Source organism: Chinchilla lanigera, unplaced genomic scaffold (assembly GCF_000276665.1).
Source record: "Chinchilla lanigera isolate Chin_1 unplaced genomic scaffold, ChiLan1.0 scaffold00141, whole genome shotgun sequence".
Lineage (NCBI taxonomy): Eukaryota > Metazoa > Chordata > Mammalia > Rodentia > Chinchillidae > Chinchilla > Chinchilla lanigera.
The window spans coordinates 829,436-846,461 of NW_004955542.1; the positions used below are offsets into that span (position 1 = coordinate 829,436).

Sequence of the window (17,026 nt, forward strand, 5' to 3'; positions counted from 1 at the left end):
CATGGGTGTGTGTGTGTGAGCATATGTGTGTGTGAGAGCATGGGTGTGTGTGTGTGAGAGCATGGGTGTGTGTGTGAGAGCATGGGTGTGTGTGAGAGAGCACGGGTGTGTGTGTGAGAGCATGGGTGTGTGTGGATGAGAGGGCATGGGTGTGTGTGTGTGAGAGAGCATGTGTGTGTGTGTGTGTGTGTGTGTGTGTGAGAGAGCATGGGTGTGTGTGTCTCCTGGAGGCTGCCTAAGGGTGCAGTGGCCCCGGTGAGCTCAGGCTCCCACACAGAAGACAGGGGCTCCGGAAGAGGCCAGGCGAGTGGGCAGCTCAGCCAGCGTCCTGGGAAGGGACAGCAAGTCCTGGGGTGCACAGCCACGCGTGTCCTGCAGGCCCGGTGGCAGGGTGGGTGTGCGCCCGCGGGGGTCCCCCTGCCCCCACGCAGCTCTGAGCCTGTCACTGGTGCCCCTTCTGCAGACGCCCAACACGTTCGCAGTGTGCACGGAGCACCGTGGCATCCTGCTGCAGGCCAGCAGCGACAAGGACATGCACGACTGGCTGTATGCGTTCAACCCGCTGCTGGCGGGGACCATAAGGTACGGGGCCATGCCTTCCCGGAACCGCACAGCCCTGCTGCGGGGGTGGGGAGTGCAGTGCCCTGGCTCCTGAGCACTGTGGGGGAGACGGGGGTGCTGAGGATCTTGCTGCCATTCCTGTGCCCTTGTTCACAGTGACAGGTCCTGCGGGAGAGGCCTGGCTGTGCACCGTGGTGCTGGGGTCCACACAGGGAAGACGTGTGCACACCACTGGCTCAGGGGACCCAGGCGCTGTGCAAGTCACACTGACTGCCAGGATGCGGCCTCTCCCTGTTGCTGGAGGGGCTGCTGTGGCCCCTTGCCGGGCAGGGCCCTGAACACACTTCTGTCTGACCCCTTGCAGGTCCAAGCTGTCCAGGAGGAGGTCCGCGCAGATGCGGGTCTGAGCCAAGCCCTCCCGAAGCCCGCAGCCGGCCCTCCCATCCTCATCCCCATCTGTCCTGTCATCCGCCACCCAGCCCTTCCCCACCAGGGGGCGCCCTGCTGGGCCCAGCGACCCCTCTGGCCGGGGCCTGCGCACACAGGCAGTGGATTGGGGAGGAAGCTGCACATGCTGCCCTTTCTCCTTCCAAGACCGCTGGAGCCGGAGAGTTGGGACGTGCGGAAAGGCCAGAGGGCACAGACCGGGAGTCGCTGCTGCTCTCCTATTTTTTTAAGCATAGACAGACTTATAATTAATATCTGTTAGGTAGTGATGTTCAAACAGTCCACTGAGAAATTAACTATAAGACTGTGTACTATTTATAAGTATTTATTTCTAATGCCTCGTAGCCCCGTGAGAGTCAGATGTTCCCACCCTTGTCCCACGTGCTCACCGGCCTGCCAGGGGAGGAATGAGGGGACGCCCCTGCCCGGACCAGGCTTCTCAGAGGGCAGGGCTGGTGGCGCTTGGGATCTGTGGGTGCCTGAGCTGGCCAGCAGCTCCAAAGGTGGACACAGAGGGTGGTGCCAGCAGCTGGAGGATGAGCTGGTGAGACTAGGCCCAGGGATGGTCCCGGGCAGGGCTAGGGGAGAAGGTTAGGGTCCCCGTGCGGGTGTCCAGGGTCCCCGTGCGGGTGTCTGTCCACGGTCCCATGCGGGTGTCCAGGCCAGTGGGCCGGTGCCCGGGCTGGGTGAGGGCTATAGGCACAGTGGCATTTGGGCTGAGGTCCCGGCCTCTCTGGCTAAGTGAGGAGAGTGCTGCAGAGTGGCTCTGGGCAGGAGTCGGGTTTCTCACAGACGCTTTCTCCTCTGCCCCGGGGAGAGAGTCTGCTGCCCTGCAGAGGTGTCTGTCAGGCAGACCAGGGTGCCCCATGCTGGCTATCATCATCATGGGGCTCTTTCATCTGCAACTGGGGTCATTTGGAAACAGGAACCAAGCAGGCTGCACGCACGGGGCTGGGGTGAGCCGGGAGCCAGGCTGTCCCCAGGAGGCCCAGACACGACATGCAGACACTCACGAGTCTGTGCCCTGCTGATGGAAGCGTGCACAGCATCTCCTGGGGGGCGGGGCGGGGACACCACACTCACTAGGAGGGTTCTGGATCCAGATTTCCTGTGGGCAGTGCCAAGGCTCCTTAACCTTTGCCCAGGCAGCCTGGGCTCAGGGGAGAGGGGAGCTCAGCTTCCATACCTGGGCCTCCCTCCCCAGCCCTAGCACCCATCCCAGGAAACCACACCCCTGCAGCCATGACATGCTGCTCTTTTAGAGACCCCAGGTGAGGATGCCCCCCCAGACCAAAAGTACCTTGACTGAGCGCCAGGTGGGTGCTGCCCACTGTGAACCTCGGAGGCGCTGGGCTGACACAGAGCAACAGGCACTGCATGAGTTCCCACGCTGGCACTAGGACCCCCTCAGGCAGGGAGAAGAGATGGGGCTCCCCAGGGCGAGTCCCGGCGGAAGAGGGGTCAGGCCCACTGCACCTGCGCAGGCCAGCCAGCCTGAAGCCATGGCACAGGGGTCTGGGCCCAGCCAGCATGTAGTGCCTGCGGCCAGCCAGCCTGCAGAGCACTGCGGCCGGGAGGGAGGGAGCCCCAAGCCATGGAGCTGAGGACGGTCCTTTTAGCCTAAACAGAGGGGGCTTCCAGTGGTCCCTGCTCTGTGGGGAGGTCCCAGTCAGAGCTGGGAACCCAGAGGTGATGGTGAGAGAGGTCCAACCACCCCACCCTGCCGAGGAGATTCCCTGTGCGTTAGGACAGCGAAGCAGCTCCTGCACTCCCAGCGCCTGGGTTCCACACCTGTGAGAAGGCTGGCATCGGAGCACAGAGAAGGGCGTGTAGTCTGGCTGTGGGCACTGTTTCCCACTGAGTGAAGCTGAGAAAGCTCTAGGAGGCCCTTCTCTAGGCCCTGTTGTTCCGATGCCTGGTGCTGCCCGGGCTTGGGGTGGACAGGGTTCTCCAGGAGATGCCAGTGCTGGGGGCACCGGCTGCGCACACCCCGCACACCGGACGGCTGTGGTGACGGCCCTCCCCGCCAGTCACATGCCAAGTGGGGACCCCAGAAGCCAGGCGCCTTGCCCCGGGGGCCATGCAGCTCCCCAGACAGACAGGCTGTGGCTGACCGGCTTGCCCCTGGGCCTGAGCCTCCCGTAGCTCATCCATCCCGAAGGCCCCTGTGTCAGAGGGCCCCCCTGGCTTGTACATAACGTGATTGCGGTGGGCACGCGCGGCCCGCGTTGTAACACCACCCGTGTAACGGTTCAGTCCCCGATGTCTTACACCGAGTGTTAGCTGTAGGCTCCTGTCCCCTGTGTGCACTCAATGCTGTCCATGGAGAAATAAACGTGGCTCGTACGCAGCCCACACGTGGGCCTTGGCTGTGGCTTCTTGGGGGCTGGGCTGTTGGGTGGGGCCTGAAATGGTCACGGGGAGGGGCCGGTGCCGGACAACTCCAGGGCAGGAGGTGTTGGTCCTGGAGCCACAGGCCGCCTATACCTGTGGGAACTGAGCCCGACGCCCCACCTGTCGCTGGGCCGTTCTCCGAGTTCCCTGTGTTACTGCATGAGGGCCCTGCTCCTGCTGGAGGCCAGGGTAGGAGTTCAGGGCCACTATTGTGCTGATGGTGGCTGGGTGAGCGGCTTTATGGCCTGAGGGGACAAGTGACCGCCTCTAGGACACCAGGGAGGGTGTCGGCCTTCTCTAGCCTGGTGCTGGGTGGGGCTGGGGCCCAGCGTCCCCTGGGGTGCACTCGGGGTTCCGGTAGAACTGTGGTAGCCTCGGGTCTGCTGGGGGCCAGCATGTGGGTGCCCCCGGCAGGGGCCGGGCTTGCTGCATCCTGATGAGGTGCCCCCTCAGGACACCATGCTGCGGCTCGGCCGATGCACGATGGGCAGGGCCAACTTAGACCACCGGGCAGGTGGAGCAAGGCTGGGGGAGACAGCAGGGCCGGCGAGTCTCGGTCCAGGGCTCCGGGGCTGTCTGAGGCCTGGCTGTGTTCTGGGCCTTGCTCAGTGGGTGACAGGGCCCTCTCCAGCCCTGGCCTGGGGTGTAGACTCCTGACCGCAAGGGTTCAGAATGGGGCTGAGCCAGAAGTGGCCTAGGGCAGGATTTGGAACCAAGTCTGAGGGAGGCAGAGGACAAGAGACTGTCCAGGGGCAGAAGGGGCCAGGTGCCTCAGCTGGACACAGGCTGGGGGTCCCAGGGCCATCGGTCCCGAGTGTCCTGCAGGCTGTGAAAGCTTTAGCCTATAGCCCAGAGGGCCCTACAGTGTCATCTGCCCATGCAGGAGTGACAGTGTCCTGTCTGTCTGCTCTGCAGAGCCATCCAGCCCAACACAGCGGGGAGAACCACCCGCCAGGGCAGTGCCCATGGGGCAGGAGTGAGCCAAGAAATGGGCGGGGAGACAAGGGAGGGCGGCCTGGGAGCCCGTTCTGGGCTGACCCTCCTCTGAGTTAAGCATCAGCCCAGGGTCTGGAGGCCCAGGTCTCAGCACCATAGAAGGGGTAGCAGGGAGCTTGGCTTATGCGCGGTGAGTCCTGCACATGCGCCCGTGGTCTCTACAGCCTGTGACGCCCCCAGCCCTCGTTACCAAGTCACTGACTCCGTAGAGTTGACCCTGTGGGCTCTGGGCTTTGTGACAGCTCCCCCAGGGCCATAAAAGGTCAAGAACCCCAGCTCCTGAAGGAAGGACCAAGCCAAGCTGCTCATTGACAGGAGCCAGAGCTCAAACTGAGCCTTCAAAACCTAAACTTTAGAACCCTCAGCACCAGGCCCTTGGACTATGCGTTCTTCTCCCTATGGTAGGATTTTCATTTTCAAATAAATCATCGATCCTCTGAAACTCTTGGGTGTCCAGCTCAATTCTGTGTTCAGGACAGCCAAGGACCCAGTAACAACTGGACCCCAAGCCAGAGAGCAGACCACCTGCCAGGCTGGCCCCTGCCCGAGGCCCCAGTGTTGGAGTGCCAGCACCAGGGCCCAGGGACACGAGCCTGGCTCCACTTCTGGTTCCCCAGGACCTTCTGCTGGTACAAGACGAGTGTCCACGGCCAGAGAGCTAGGTGGGTGTATATCCCGAGGCCTGGTGCCCTTCTTGTATGAGTTAGCCCAACCCCCCTGCTGCACTGTGACCTAGCCACACGATCTGTGGTTCACCAGGCACCCCTGCCCGTGGCAGTTCTGGGAAGGCCTGGTGCCTGCATGGTTAGGGCCTGTGTGGTGTTCTGGCCCCTTGCTAAGCGAGACACCATCTTTACAAGAGGAAGCTCCACTCCAAATACCTTCCTGCTGACCAGGTGCGGCAACAAGGACTCCTGCTGCAAAGAAAGTGCTTGGTGTGGGGTTAGGGAAGGTGGAAGATGGTGCTTTACTTTTTTATTTTTTATTTTTTTGTCTTTTTGAGACAGGGCCTCACTATGCACTTCAGGCTGGTCTTGAGCTCACTTTGTAGCCCAGGCTGGCCTCAAACTCACAACGATCCTTCTGCCTCAGCCTACCCAGTACTGGGATTACAGGCGTGCACCACCATGCCCAGCTGCCCAATGGTGCTTTAGTAATGAGACATCCTGATGAATGTGTGTATGCGTCATGCACGTGCATGTGTTTCACTGGACATTGGACTCAGGTCCTTTGCACTGAGCTGCATCCCCAGCCCTTTCTTTTTTAGTATTTTAAGACAGGATCTAGCCCAGGTTAGGCTTCTACTTGAGATCCTCCTGCCTCAGCCTCCTAGAGTACTGGGGCTACAGGCGTGCATTCCCACGCCCAGCTTTCTCTAGGCCTCTTTTCTGCAAATTCATTCATTCTGCCATGAACACTGACATTGTCAGCGGCTTCCTTTCTGTTAATCCGACTGAACGGAGCATCAGTCACTCTTGGCAGATGTGAGGTTGCAGATCGTTTTGGCAGCTTTGACTGTGGGAAGTCTCTCCTCAGAGGTGACAGGCTGTGGCCGCCCCGCTGGCCTGGTCAGGAGGACATGGGCCGCGTGACTGCCTCAGCATCAGGACAGCAGGGACCCAGTATCTTACAGAGCAGCTTTTCTGAAAGCAAGTAACCTTCCACACAGATCGGTTTTGTGTAAGTTGGAATGTAATTTTAACTGACAGTTTATGTGGTGGTATTTAACATTTTCTCTGACATTTGCAATCTGTGAAGATCATATTATGAGAAAGTGGAAATGAACCCATGCTTTCCTATAACTTACACTGTTTGTAGATTCTACCACCATATCTTCAAGTATAAGGAAAAACTAATTTTAAAATTATTTTCCTGCCAGGCCCCAGTACTCAAAAGGCTGAGGTAGACCCATCACTGGGAGTGTGAGGTCAGACTGGGCTACAGAGTGAGTTCAAGACCAGCCTGAACCACACAGCAAGACCCTCTCTCATAGAAACATTATTTTTCACATTAGTAATTGGTTCACCCTAAGTCTCCTGTGGAAATTGTGGGGATTTTCCAGCTACTGCAGTGATCTTTCAACTTAATTTTTGTTTTGTGATGTAACATCAGTTTTCAGAGATAACACAGCGGTTCTTAACTCTTCCAGTGATCTCCACGGCTTCCTGGTGCCGGCTGTGGCGGTAACCACATCCCTCAGCCACCAAGGTCAGATGTGCTGCCTGGCACCTTGCTCCCGTCCGGCTGTCTTGAGGCTGCAGGGCTTCCCGTGGGGACCCCACTCACGTCAGCTCGCACCCTGGGTTCTGGTGCCTGCCTCCCTCCTCAGCTGCCTCCTCTGCTACAAGCAGCTGTGGTTCCCCAGCCCCAGACCCACCGCTCCCCGCCCTGGGTGCTCCCTGTGCCTGGCACCAGCCAGAGCCCTCTGGATCCTGTCCCAGGGGTCCTTCGGGAACCTTGCTCCTTGTCACCCCTCCCCAGGCTGGGCGGGTAGAGGGACAGCTAGGAGGGCCGCCGGCAGGGAGGATGGGGGTAAACCCCCAGAGCCACAGGGAAAACCCCCAAGATGTCTCCTGTTCCCCGGGCCTCTGTTTCTGCTCTGGGAACCTTGGCTGGGAAAACTCTGTCCTCCTGGGGGAGGCTCCCGGACTCGCTCTGTCTGGGGAGGAAGTGGCTAGAACAGGCGTCTGCGCTGCCCCTGGGGCTCCAGCAATGAACAAGGGTTCGCCTGGCTCTGCGGGGTGCACAGGCCAAACCCTGAAGATCGGGTGAGGGAGACGTCAGCATCAGGGCCCTGGGGCCAAGCGGAGAGTCACACCCCTGCTGCAGGCTTCTCCCCATTGTCAGCCCCTCTGGGGGTTCCAGGCCTCCCTGGGTGGTGGGTACCCAGACGGCCAGCAGGGTTAGTGGAAGCCCCTGGGCTCAGGCCAGCTCCTTGGGCTTCTCGCCACCCTCCTGGACCCTACCTGTTGCTGTCATTCTGTCATCACAGGGCGGAAAATGGCCTGGGAGACAGAGGCAGCTCCCCAGCACGCCCTTCCAGAAACCTCGCCAGGCCCAGGGAGCCGCAGTGGTTTATTGACATGCGTGTTCCAGGGAGAGAGCTGGGCTCCCCCTGAGCTGTGAGAGGATCCAGGGCGCATAAGCAGCCGGCCCTTGAGGGGTGGCTCACTGGGCACTGCTGGTTCCTGCTCACCGCACCCCTATGCGGCCGTGTGGGTATCCACAGGGGCCACAGCCAGCTTCCCTCTGGGGCTCCGGTACTTGCTCTTCTGCCTGTAGAATAGGTTTCTCTGGAAAAGGCGGGGAAGATGGCCCTGATGGAGCAGGACAGCCAGGACCATCCCTGCAAGAGACAAGGCCGGATGGCAGGGCAGGTGGAACCAGGACCGTCCCTGAGACAGGCTGGATCGTACACTGGATCCCTCTGCAAGAGGGTCACCCCCTGCTGGAGCCGGTGTCCAGCTGTCCCCGCCACCCACTCCCCGGCCTTGGGAGCGGGACAGAGCCCAGCAAGCGCCCACTGGGGTCCAGAACTCCCACGTGTGCAGATCTGTGCAGCCTTTCCGCAGGATAGCCTGTGGAGGTGATGCCCCATCCTAGGGTGAGGGGTGGGGGTGGAGGGCAGGAGAAGAGGGGAGGTGATCCAGGCAGGGTTGAGCGGGGACTTTGGGTTGGGCAGGCCTGGTGGCTCCTTATCCTTACACCCTGCCCAGAATCTGGAAACAGAACCCCAATTTCCCACCTGGTTTCCAGCTGCTTGGAAGGTCAGCACCAGGGCAAAAGAAGAGAACAGATTTGCCCTTCAGAACTGAACTGTGGGGAGCCTGGGCGGCCTGATGGGGTCAGGACCGACCTCTGTCACCACCTGCGGAGCGCATCCCTGTGGCTGTGTCCTGGCCCCTCCCCGCTGCCTCTCCCCACGAGGCAGAGGGTGCTGCCCGGCTCGAGGAGGAGGGCAGGGCAGGTGCAGAGCCCGCCACACCCCCAACGCAGCCAGGGCGGCAGCTCTGAGCCACCAGCATTCAGGGTGGATTCTACATGAACCTCGGGATACGGGTGGGGACACTTGATGGTGCCTGAAACTGCCTTAGGATGGTAGAAGAGGGACCCCACCCCAAGTGTCACCCCATCCAGTGCAATACACTTCAGGAGCTGAGGAGCACAGAGATGCACAGAGAAGGAATCAGAGAGCCCACTCCCCAGGCAGCAGGAGGCAAGCTGGAGGACAGGGACATTCCCCAAGGGGTGTCTTCCAGGCCGTGCCCTGGTGTGTGCATGAGGTGCTGGGCTCCTGGGGGCCTCCACAGGCAAGGCCACAGCAGCATGTAGTTAGAGGCTGTACCGGGGAGAAGTGTGTCCCCCAAACCACGGTCTTCCCAGAACCTCTGAAAACACCCTCCCTGGAAATAGGGTCTGCATAGATCGAGTCACACTGCAGCAGAGCGGACCCCAGAGCCAGCAGCACCAGTGAGGACCGCAGCAGAGGTTGGAACCAAAGGACTGCAAAGGACACCTATGACCACAAGAGCAGGCGTGGCCAGGAGCGCCCTCTCCACCTCCTCAGAAGCAGCAGTTCTCTCAGCCGTGTGAGGCACTGGGCATGTGGCACCTCCCGTGGGGGCCTAGGGAAGGGGCACAGAAGCCCCAGAGCCAGGCCTTAACTCAGTGGGAAACAAACTCCAGACAGAGCTGGACGCTAGGCCAAGCCGACACCACACATCGCTGGGAACCAGGGCCCTTCGCCCAGGAAGGGAGGCTGTCCGCACGGGAGGGGCCGTCACCACCAGCCACACTTCTCAGGACACCTGGGCACCAACAAGGAGGCACAAAGGGCAAGATGTGGAAACAGGAGTCACAGAGTGCAGGCGGGGGAGGGGACACGGGGGAGAGATGGAGCCCAGGGGGCGGAGCCGCGGGGACACCACGGAGGCCTTGAAGTGGAGGGCACAGGGTACAGGTGCGCAGACACCCTTCCCACCACCCACATGGGTCTGTGGGGAGACCTTCGGGGCACTGCGGCTTGCAGACAGGAACAGCTCCTAGAATTCCCATGGCCCTCACCCCTCTGTAAGGTGTGGGGAGCGGGACAGCCGAGGGAGGGCACAACCAGGCCTCCGAACCTGGGGGACAGAGTCCCTGATGCTGTCACCCAGCCCGGGAACTTCGCTGCCACACCCTGTCGCTCTCGGGGTGAGCAGAGGGGCATCCTCCATGCTCCAGGCAGTCCGGGGGGACCCCGTAGCCCACAGCCCTGGTTGGACGGTAGTCTTCTCACCCCAGGGGTCCTTGGCCACCAGCACCAGCAGCAACAGGGAGCCCTGCTTGAGAGGACAAGCCCTGGGAGTGGGAGCCCCAGAGGTGCCAAACCACCTGTCCGCACGGCTCCCCTGGAAAGCCTGCTTCCCTGACCTCCTCCCTCTGTGATGGCATCCAGACCAGGGCAGGCCATCGAAGCTGCCTCCCCTACCATCCATACTGCTGAGGGGCCCAGGAGCACAACTGGGCCCTTGCCTCCTCTACAGGCCCCCAGAGCCAGACAAGCTCGGCCACCAGCATCCGGGTCTGTGTCCCCACCAGCATTCGAGGCAGGGTGGCCTGCAGGCCAGGAGGGCCCGTGTGCTTACCTGTTCCTGGCCCAGAGCCACCACCCACGCCACCCTACACATTGTCCCCAGGGTCCCTGCCACTGACCTGTCAGGGGCCCCAGCCAGTACACCTGGGCGTACTCCAGGAAGCTGTGCCCCAAACACTGGAAGGTGACGGAGGCTGCCAGCGCAGGGTTGAAGAAGGCGGACGTGTAGGGTCCAGCTGCGGACAGAAGCACATGGTCCCTACGGCTGGCCTGCCACCCTCTGAGATGCCACGAGGCTATGGCAGGAGCACCCCTCCCCCAACACTGTGTGTGGGAGGTGGCCCTTGAGGGGCTTGGTGGAGATGGGGAGGGAGGGAGGGGAGGGAGGGAGGAGAGGGAGTGGGAAGGAAGGGGATGAACGCAGTGAGAGGAGAGGAGAGAAGGCGGCAGGGAGCCAGCACGGAGGGGCTCAGCCTCAGGCAGCAAGGGAGGGACGCCAGTGCCACCAGGGTCTTGGGAACAGCCAGGGGCCACTGCCAAGGGGCAGGGCATGCGGCTGGCAGGACAGGGAGGGTCTGGGCCTGGGAGAGCGGGCAGCTGTGTGGACACGGAGCCAGGTGGAGAAGGAACCTGGCCAGCTGCGCCCTGCAGCTCTAAGGACCACGGGAGGTGCCTGGTGGCTCCCTGCTGTGGCATCTGTCCCCCTTGGAGGGGCTGGGGGACCAGACCAGGTCCGCGACCAGAGGTGGGGCCAGGCCCCGGGGAACCTGCCTGGCCGCCCTCTCCCCCAGGTGCAGATCTTCCGTGTAAAGAAAGCCCTGGGAGCTGGGGACGGACAGCTGGCCAGGGCTAGGGCCTCCCTAGGGCCCAGCGACTGGCCGCCCCGCATGCAGGGGCCCCCAGCCAGCACACCCTCTCCTGTGTCACCCAGGGGTCATGGTCCTGACGGACCCAGCCGAGGGGCAGCGGCCTCACCTGTGTAGGCTGCGACAGTGACCAGCAGAGCCACAGCCGGGGCCCTGTAGACTGGGGGGCTGTACCGCAGGCGGAGCAGGGTCAGGTGGAAGAAGAAGGCACAGGCGCCCTCCACCAGCACACCGTGGGCCACGGATGTGCGCAGCGCAGAGCTGCAGTGCGCGGCCAGGAGGCTCTGCAGCAGGTGCAGGTCGCTGAGCTCCCAGGACCAGCAGCGCCTGGTCAGGGCCCCGGCCACCTGTACGCCCAGTGCCTGGGCCACCAGCTTCAGCAGGGTGCTGGGCAGCGTCGCCTCCGCCAGGAGGAACTCCTGTAGAGCCACGGCGGGGTTGGCGGAAGCGCCGTCAAAAGTGGTCTCATGCACCAGGAACAGCAGGAAGAGCAGGGTCAGCAGGAGGTCGGGCCCCACGCCCCCGGCCCAGGGCCCGAACTCTGCCAGCGCGCGCAGCTCCAGGCAGCAGGCGGCCAGCTGGGCCGCGCCAGCCACTTCCCGGGCGAAGCTGGCATAGGCACCCGTGGGGAGCAGGGCCTTGGCCGCCCTCCTGGCCGTCTCACAGAGGGCGCAGGTGGCGAAGAAGAAGGAGAGGGACACGTTCAGGCCAGCCATGGGCCAGGGCTCTCCGGAGCGGCTGCAGGTCCGCGGTGAGGCCGGAGGCTGCTGTCCCGAGCTGTGGGTGGCAGAGCGCAGGAGAACCCAGCTGGCTCTGGGAACGCCACACCTGGGCCCTCGTGCCAGCCAGCCCCTGACAGGTCCACAAGGGACCCACCCGCCTGCGTCCTCCTGGGCGTGGGGCACTTGGGCCCTTGCCTCTCTCTCACGCCCTTCAAAGCCTCCGTCCCAGCTCCGTGACTCACAGCTGCCTGCGGGCGCCAGGACCATAACACCTGTTCCCTGCCCCTGGCCAGGGCCTGCAGCTCCATCCACCCACGGGTCACCCACCCATAGAGCCACCCGATCTCCACACCCCGGGAGTCCACGCGGCCCCAGCAGGGCCGGCCTGCAGAACTGGGCCCGCCTCATCCCCCTCAGTGTCTCCTGCTGCTGCCTGCAAGGGGACAATGCCCTGCGGAGCCCCCACCGCTCCCCCCACACTGAGACACCGACAGGGCGCGTTGCTGTGCCGCGGCCCCAAGGCTGGGACTGGGGCTGGGGACACGGAGGGGCTCTGTGCTGGACACCGGCCGGGAGGGAGGGCTGGGAGCCTGGAGCTCATGGTCAAAGAAGGCAGCGCTCATCAGGCACCACCGTGACGCGCGAGGGGACAGATGAGGAGTCCTGAGGGGTGGGGTGGCTGCGGAGACACTGAGGGCGGCAGGAGTGCTCACCCACACCGGGGACCCTTGCAGAGGGTGAGGGGCAGCAGGGGAGGGCTGTGCTCCTCCTGCCCATCCTGAGTGGGTTCCGGAACAACACCGACCCAGGCAGGTGCTTTCAGGAGGGGTAAGAAAGGAGGCCATGGCCGCAGACAGCTCTCAGGGCGGGACACAGGATGTGGTGTGGACGGGGAGGTCCTGGCGGGGCCTGGTCCTCGGCAGGTCTCTGGGGAAGCGGGAGGCTGGGCTCTCCACAGGGCTAGCTCTGTGCAGATGCCATTGGGCAGGAACAGGGGTAGGGGCTCCTCCACCCTCCCCAGACCGGCAGAGGGCCCTCTCAGCCGACAGCTGCCCCACCTCATCCCACGCCCCTCAGGAGAAGGCGGGTCCACCCGCTTCCCAGCTGTGGCACTGGACACTAAGGGGGCACTGCCAGCAGGATCCGCACATCCTCGGAGACCAGCTGGCCTCACCCTCGGGACGGTGCTGGGCCGAGCCAGCCTGGCTCCACAGGGCACCCCTGGCGCACCACGCGGCCTGCAAGTCCAGGCACATTTAACGAGAGGCTGGGAGGGTCGGGTGGGGTGGGAGCCACAGCCTGGTTTCCTCTCCCTCAGAGGTTGCCAGGGCTGTTCACCTCCCACGGCTGAGCCGCCTTTGGGGGAGGCTGGTTCTTATTTTTCTAAACTCAGGTCCGTCCTCTGCCCAAGACCGGGGAGGGATGGGACCTGCCGGAGGCCCAGAGGCCAGCACCTGAAGAGGGGACTCAAGCTGCTTTCAGCTCCAGCACAATTTGGGGGCCCAGATGTGTGATTGCCTGTGGCCCCCCAGGAAGGTGGGGGGCCTCCCAGGAAGTCTCACCTGAGTGAGGCCTTTGCAGGGGAGAGGTCTGGCTCCCCGGCGCACTGGATCCCTGGGTGGCCGAGAAGCCACATCCAGACTCAAAGGTCAGCACCTGCTCAGGGTAACACACACCTTGTGAGTGCGAATCTCCACACCGTCCTCAGATGTGTGAACCCCTGACACTCCACCAGCACCAAGAAACATTTCCATCAGCCCACGAAGCTCCTCATGTCCCCCATGGACACTTTCCACCCCTAACGCAGGGACACTGCCTTTCCGACAGGTGTCCCAAGCTTCTTCTCGCAGTCAGTGCGGCCGCTCCGGCCCGGCTGTGGGCAGGCAGGGGCCTGTCTGTGAGGAGCACAGTTCACACAGCTCTGTGTCTCCGCATCTTCTTCCTGTTTGCTGCCGGATGGAATTCCATTTATGGATAAGCCTCTGCTTACCCGACTTTCTGATAATAAATATTTGGTTTTGGTTCTTAGTTAAAATGAAGAAAGCTGCTATAAACGTCTTTGTGTAGAACTTCTGTAGATGTGTGTTTACATTTTTGGGGTACATGCCTGAAATGCCCTGAGTACTACCTGGTTGTTTTCCAAAGTGGTCACAGTATATTGCATCCCCCAGCAATGCAGGAGACACGTGGTTTCTTTACATTTGGTGCTGCTGAGTTTGGAGCCTCTGCCTGTGGTGCTGAGCGTTTGGTTCTGTTTGTGTGGTTTGCAGCTGGAGTCCGGTGGCAGGGACGTAAACACCACCACCAGCTCATGGATTCACAAACTTTTCACTTGTTTTTTGTTCATTTGGTTGTATGCTTTTTACTGAGTTACACTAATCCTGTATATATTCTGGATACATGTCCTTGGTCTGATATTTGTTTTGTAAATATTTTCTCCCAGTTTATGGTCATTTCCTGACAAGTGTCTTTGGGTATGTGGGTGTGTTTTTGAGACAGGGTGGTCTCAATATGCAGTTCAGGCTGGCCTTGAGCTCACTTTGTAGCACAGGCTGGTCTCAAACTCACAACGATCCTCCTGCCTCAGCCTCCCTAGTGCTGGGATTACAGATGTGTGCCACCATGCCTGGCTTCGGACTGGTAACTTTTGATAAGGAGCGTATTCTAATTTTGGTAAGCCTAGCTGACTACTTTTTAGTTTAACGGCTACTGCTTGCTGCCTCCTGCCCATAAAATATCTATCCACTCCTAGGTCATAGCAATGTTCCCCATTTCCTCCTAGAAGTTTTATGCTTTAGCGTTCAAGGGTAACTGTATGACACATATTGAAATGATTTTTGATTACTGTGTGAAGTGAGAGTCACATCTCTTTTTCTCCACGGACGTCCAATTGTTTCAGCACCATCTGATGAAGAGCCCTTTCTTTCCCAACTGAAATGCTTTGGCTGCTTGGTTAAGAGCCAGCTGACTCTAAGCACAGGTCTACTTACGGGCACTGCTCTCTGTTCCACTGATCAGCTCAGCCCTTCATCACCAAGAGCTGCCGTCTTGGTCGCCACCTGCTCAAGTCCTATCTCGGAGCTGCAGTTCTGCCCTCGGCGTTCTCTTCCCTGTCCAGACCGTGTGCTGCTCTGGTACCTTCGCATTATCATTGCAGTTTGGAACCTGCTCGTCCACTCCGTCCTGAAAGCTTGGTGAGGTTATAGTTGGGACTGCACTGAGTCCATAGATCAATTTATGGACACTTGAGTTTTACTAACACTGACTCTTCTGTCTGTGAAAACAGCGTGCGTCTCTGGAGGTTTGGTTTGTTTTGCCCTGGGGCACTGCCTGGATGGCCGTTGCCCAGCTGGGCAGAGAAGGTCAGATAGGCGTTCTTTGCCTTAGTCCTCCCTTGGGTGACACTCTTACTTACTGGTAGGGTATTAGCTGGTTTTTGGCATTAGCCGTGGGGTTTCCCCAATGCCAGAATCATACTGAGGAGATTCCCTTCCACTTCAGGTCTGCTGAGAGTGGCTGTCGGGGTTCATCCAGGGAGGCACTGCAGCCAGTGGTTTTCCTAGCCAAGCAGACCTGGCCCTCTCGGGACAAGATGACACCGCATAATCTACTCAGTGAGTGGCAGGTCCCTTTCCTAACACTTGGTAGGGGCTTTGGTCTGTGCTTCCAAGGGGCAGTGGGCTGTAGCTCTCCTGGCTGCTGATGATTTTGGTAATTTTGGGGTGAAGGCGAGACCAGCAACACAGAATGACACTGGGAGATTTCCTTCCTCTGTTCTTTGAATGAGTGTCCACAAGACTGGTGTGCTTGTTCTTTGAATATTTGACAGAATTCACCCTTGAGGTCACCTGGGGTTTTCCTCCTGGATGGAAGGGCTGGAGACCACGGGAGGCACCAGGGGCCCAGGCTCCTGGGGATGGTCCCTGCCACCCAGCAGGAGCTGTCTGAGGAGAGGGAAGAAGCCATCAAGGAGGGTCACAGCAGGGGACCTCGGAGGGCTGGGTTATCAGCAGTCCTGGGGCCTGCGTGGGCTCCAGGACGCACAAGGAGGCCGAGGCTGGGAGGTGCACAGGGTGTGCGAGGCCGCAGCCCCAGAGAGGCCCTACTTCCAGGTGAGCCAGAGAGGACAACGGTGGCTGTGGGGTGTGTGTGTATTTGTTAAACCAGGAGCAGCAGGGGCAGGAGGAGGAGCGGGCAGTGGGTATCCCCCATGTCCTGTTACCGGCCCGGCCAGCTGCACGCGGCTGTGGGCCCTGGCTGCCCTCCAGACCCAGGTCCTCCAGGGCAGGGACTTCTGAGTCACCTGGGTGTTCCGAGATCTGCTTCATGACGTCCATCCACCCATTTGTGGGGACAGAAGGATTAAAATTCTCAGCAGGCGAATTTCTCTGCTGACACAGTCCACCCGGCATGTGCTCTGTGCTCGGGAGTCATGAGGCCTCTCACTGATGCTGGCAGAAGCCGCTCAAGATGTGAAAGCACATGGAGACCATCTGCCCTCCCAGTGAGCTAACGCTCGTCCTTCCCAGGGCGTGAAAGCACGGACGACGTTCTCCGCCTCTGAGGGCCTTGGTGAGCCCCAAGCCAGGGTGCAGCTTCAGGGTGCACCTTTGGACAGCACAGTTCCTAGAGGGTCTGCAGAAAGCCAGGCTCCAGGAGGAAATGCTGCCGAGACGTCTAGGTTGCTGAGACCCCTTCCTGAGGCTCCAGTCCCCTGTAAGCCCCGGTGTCTCCCTGACAGCTCAATCCCCCTCAGAAGCCTCTGCCGTCCCCTTTGGCAGTGTGCTCTGGACTGAGCGAGCTTGTGTGGTTTGGCCCCGGCTGACATCCGGGCCCTGGGACTAGGCTGTTGCTCCCCCAGCCTCTCTGCTCACGGACAGGAAGGTGCCCGCCTGCCCGGGCTGGTGTTACTCAAGATCCATCTTCTCTTGTCCCGCTTGCCTTCCTTTCCGGCTCGGCCCCGTCCTCAGGTGAATGATGAGCTGCCTTTGGCACGCTCTTCTCTGCCGTTTGGGGGCTGTCTGGCACTTTCCTTGGGTGCCTGAGAGCGGGTCTCCAGCCCCTTCCACGCTGCCACCCACCACACAGCCTCAGCCCAGCCTCTCAGTTCTGCCGTGGTGGCCCGGGAGCCGCCGCCAGTGGGTGTGAATGAGCACAGCCAAACCGGTGAGCTGTGTCAAGCGATGCGGACACCGAGAGGATGGCGCGTGAGCTCGGCTTCTCCCTGGAGGTCTGCAAGGCTCAGGGGTCCTCTGTCCTTGCCAGCTGCTCTTGGCTTTCAGCCACTCCCTGTGTGGGCATCCAACAGCCCTGTGCTGTCGCCATCCATCAAACCCTCTGCTGCCCTCCCTATCACTGGCATCAGCCCGTGTTACAGGCCAACCGACACTTCATTCTTTTTGCTTTCAGCCGTCAACAAGCTTCTTGAAACTGCCTGGTACCCAGACGCTCCCCAAAGCCTCGTG

General features: G+C 61.0%; 2 protein-coding genes across 12 annotated transcripts in view; one reads left to right on the forward strand and one right to left on the reverse strand.

Moving 5' to 3' along the window:
* Kif1a (kinesin family member 1A) overlaps positions 1 to 3,370 on the forward strand; it is a 75,972-nt gene extending 72,602 nt beyond the window's left edge. For all 11 annotated transcript variants that reach the window (XM_005411149.2, XM_013508118.1, XM_013508119.1 and 8 more), the window contains 2 exons: positions 464 to 582; positions 926 to 3,370. In XM_005411149.2, the coding sequence (XP_005411206.1) occupies positions 464 to 582; positions 926 to 968 (162 nt within the window). In that variant the 3' untranslated portion in view covers positions 969 to 3,370. The remainder of the gene's footprint in view (positions 1 to 463; positions 583 to 925) is intronic.
* A 4,094-nt stretch (positions 3,371 to 7,464) lies between these two features.
* Positions 7,465 to 13,185, reverse strand: LOC102015149 (aquaporin-12-like). Its single transcript, XM_005411153.2, has 4 exons — positions 13,124 to 13,185; positions 10,949 to 11,616; positions 10,093 to 10,209; positions 7,465 to 7,744 (listed from the first exon to the last, which is right to left on the reverse strand). The coding sequence occupies exons 2-4, from the start codon at positions 11,553 to 11,555 to the stop codon at positions 7,602 to 7,604; spliced, it is 867 nt and encodes a 288-aa protein (XP_005411210.1). The 5' UTR covers positions 11,556 to 11,616; positions 13,124 to 13,185; the 3' UTR covers positions 7,465 to 7,601.
* Positions 13,186 to 17,026: the final 3,841 nt, after the last annotated feature.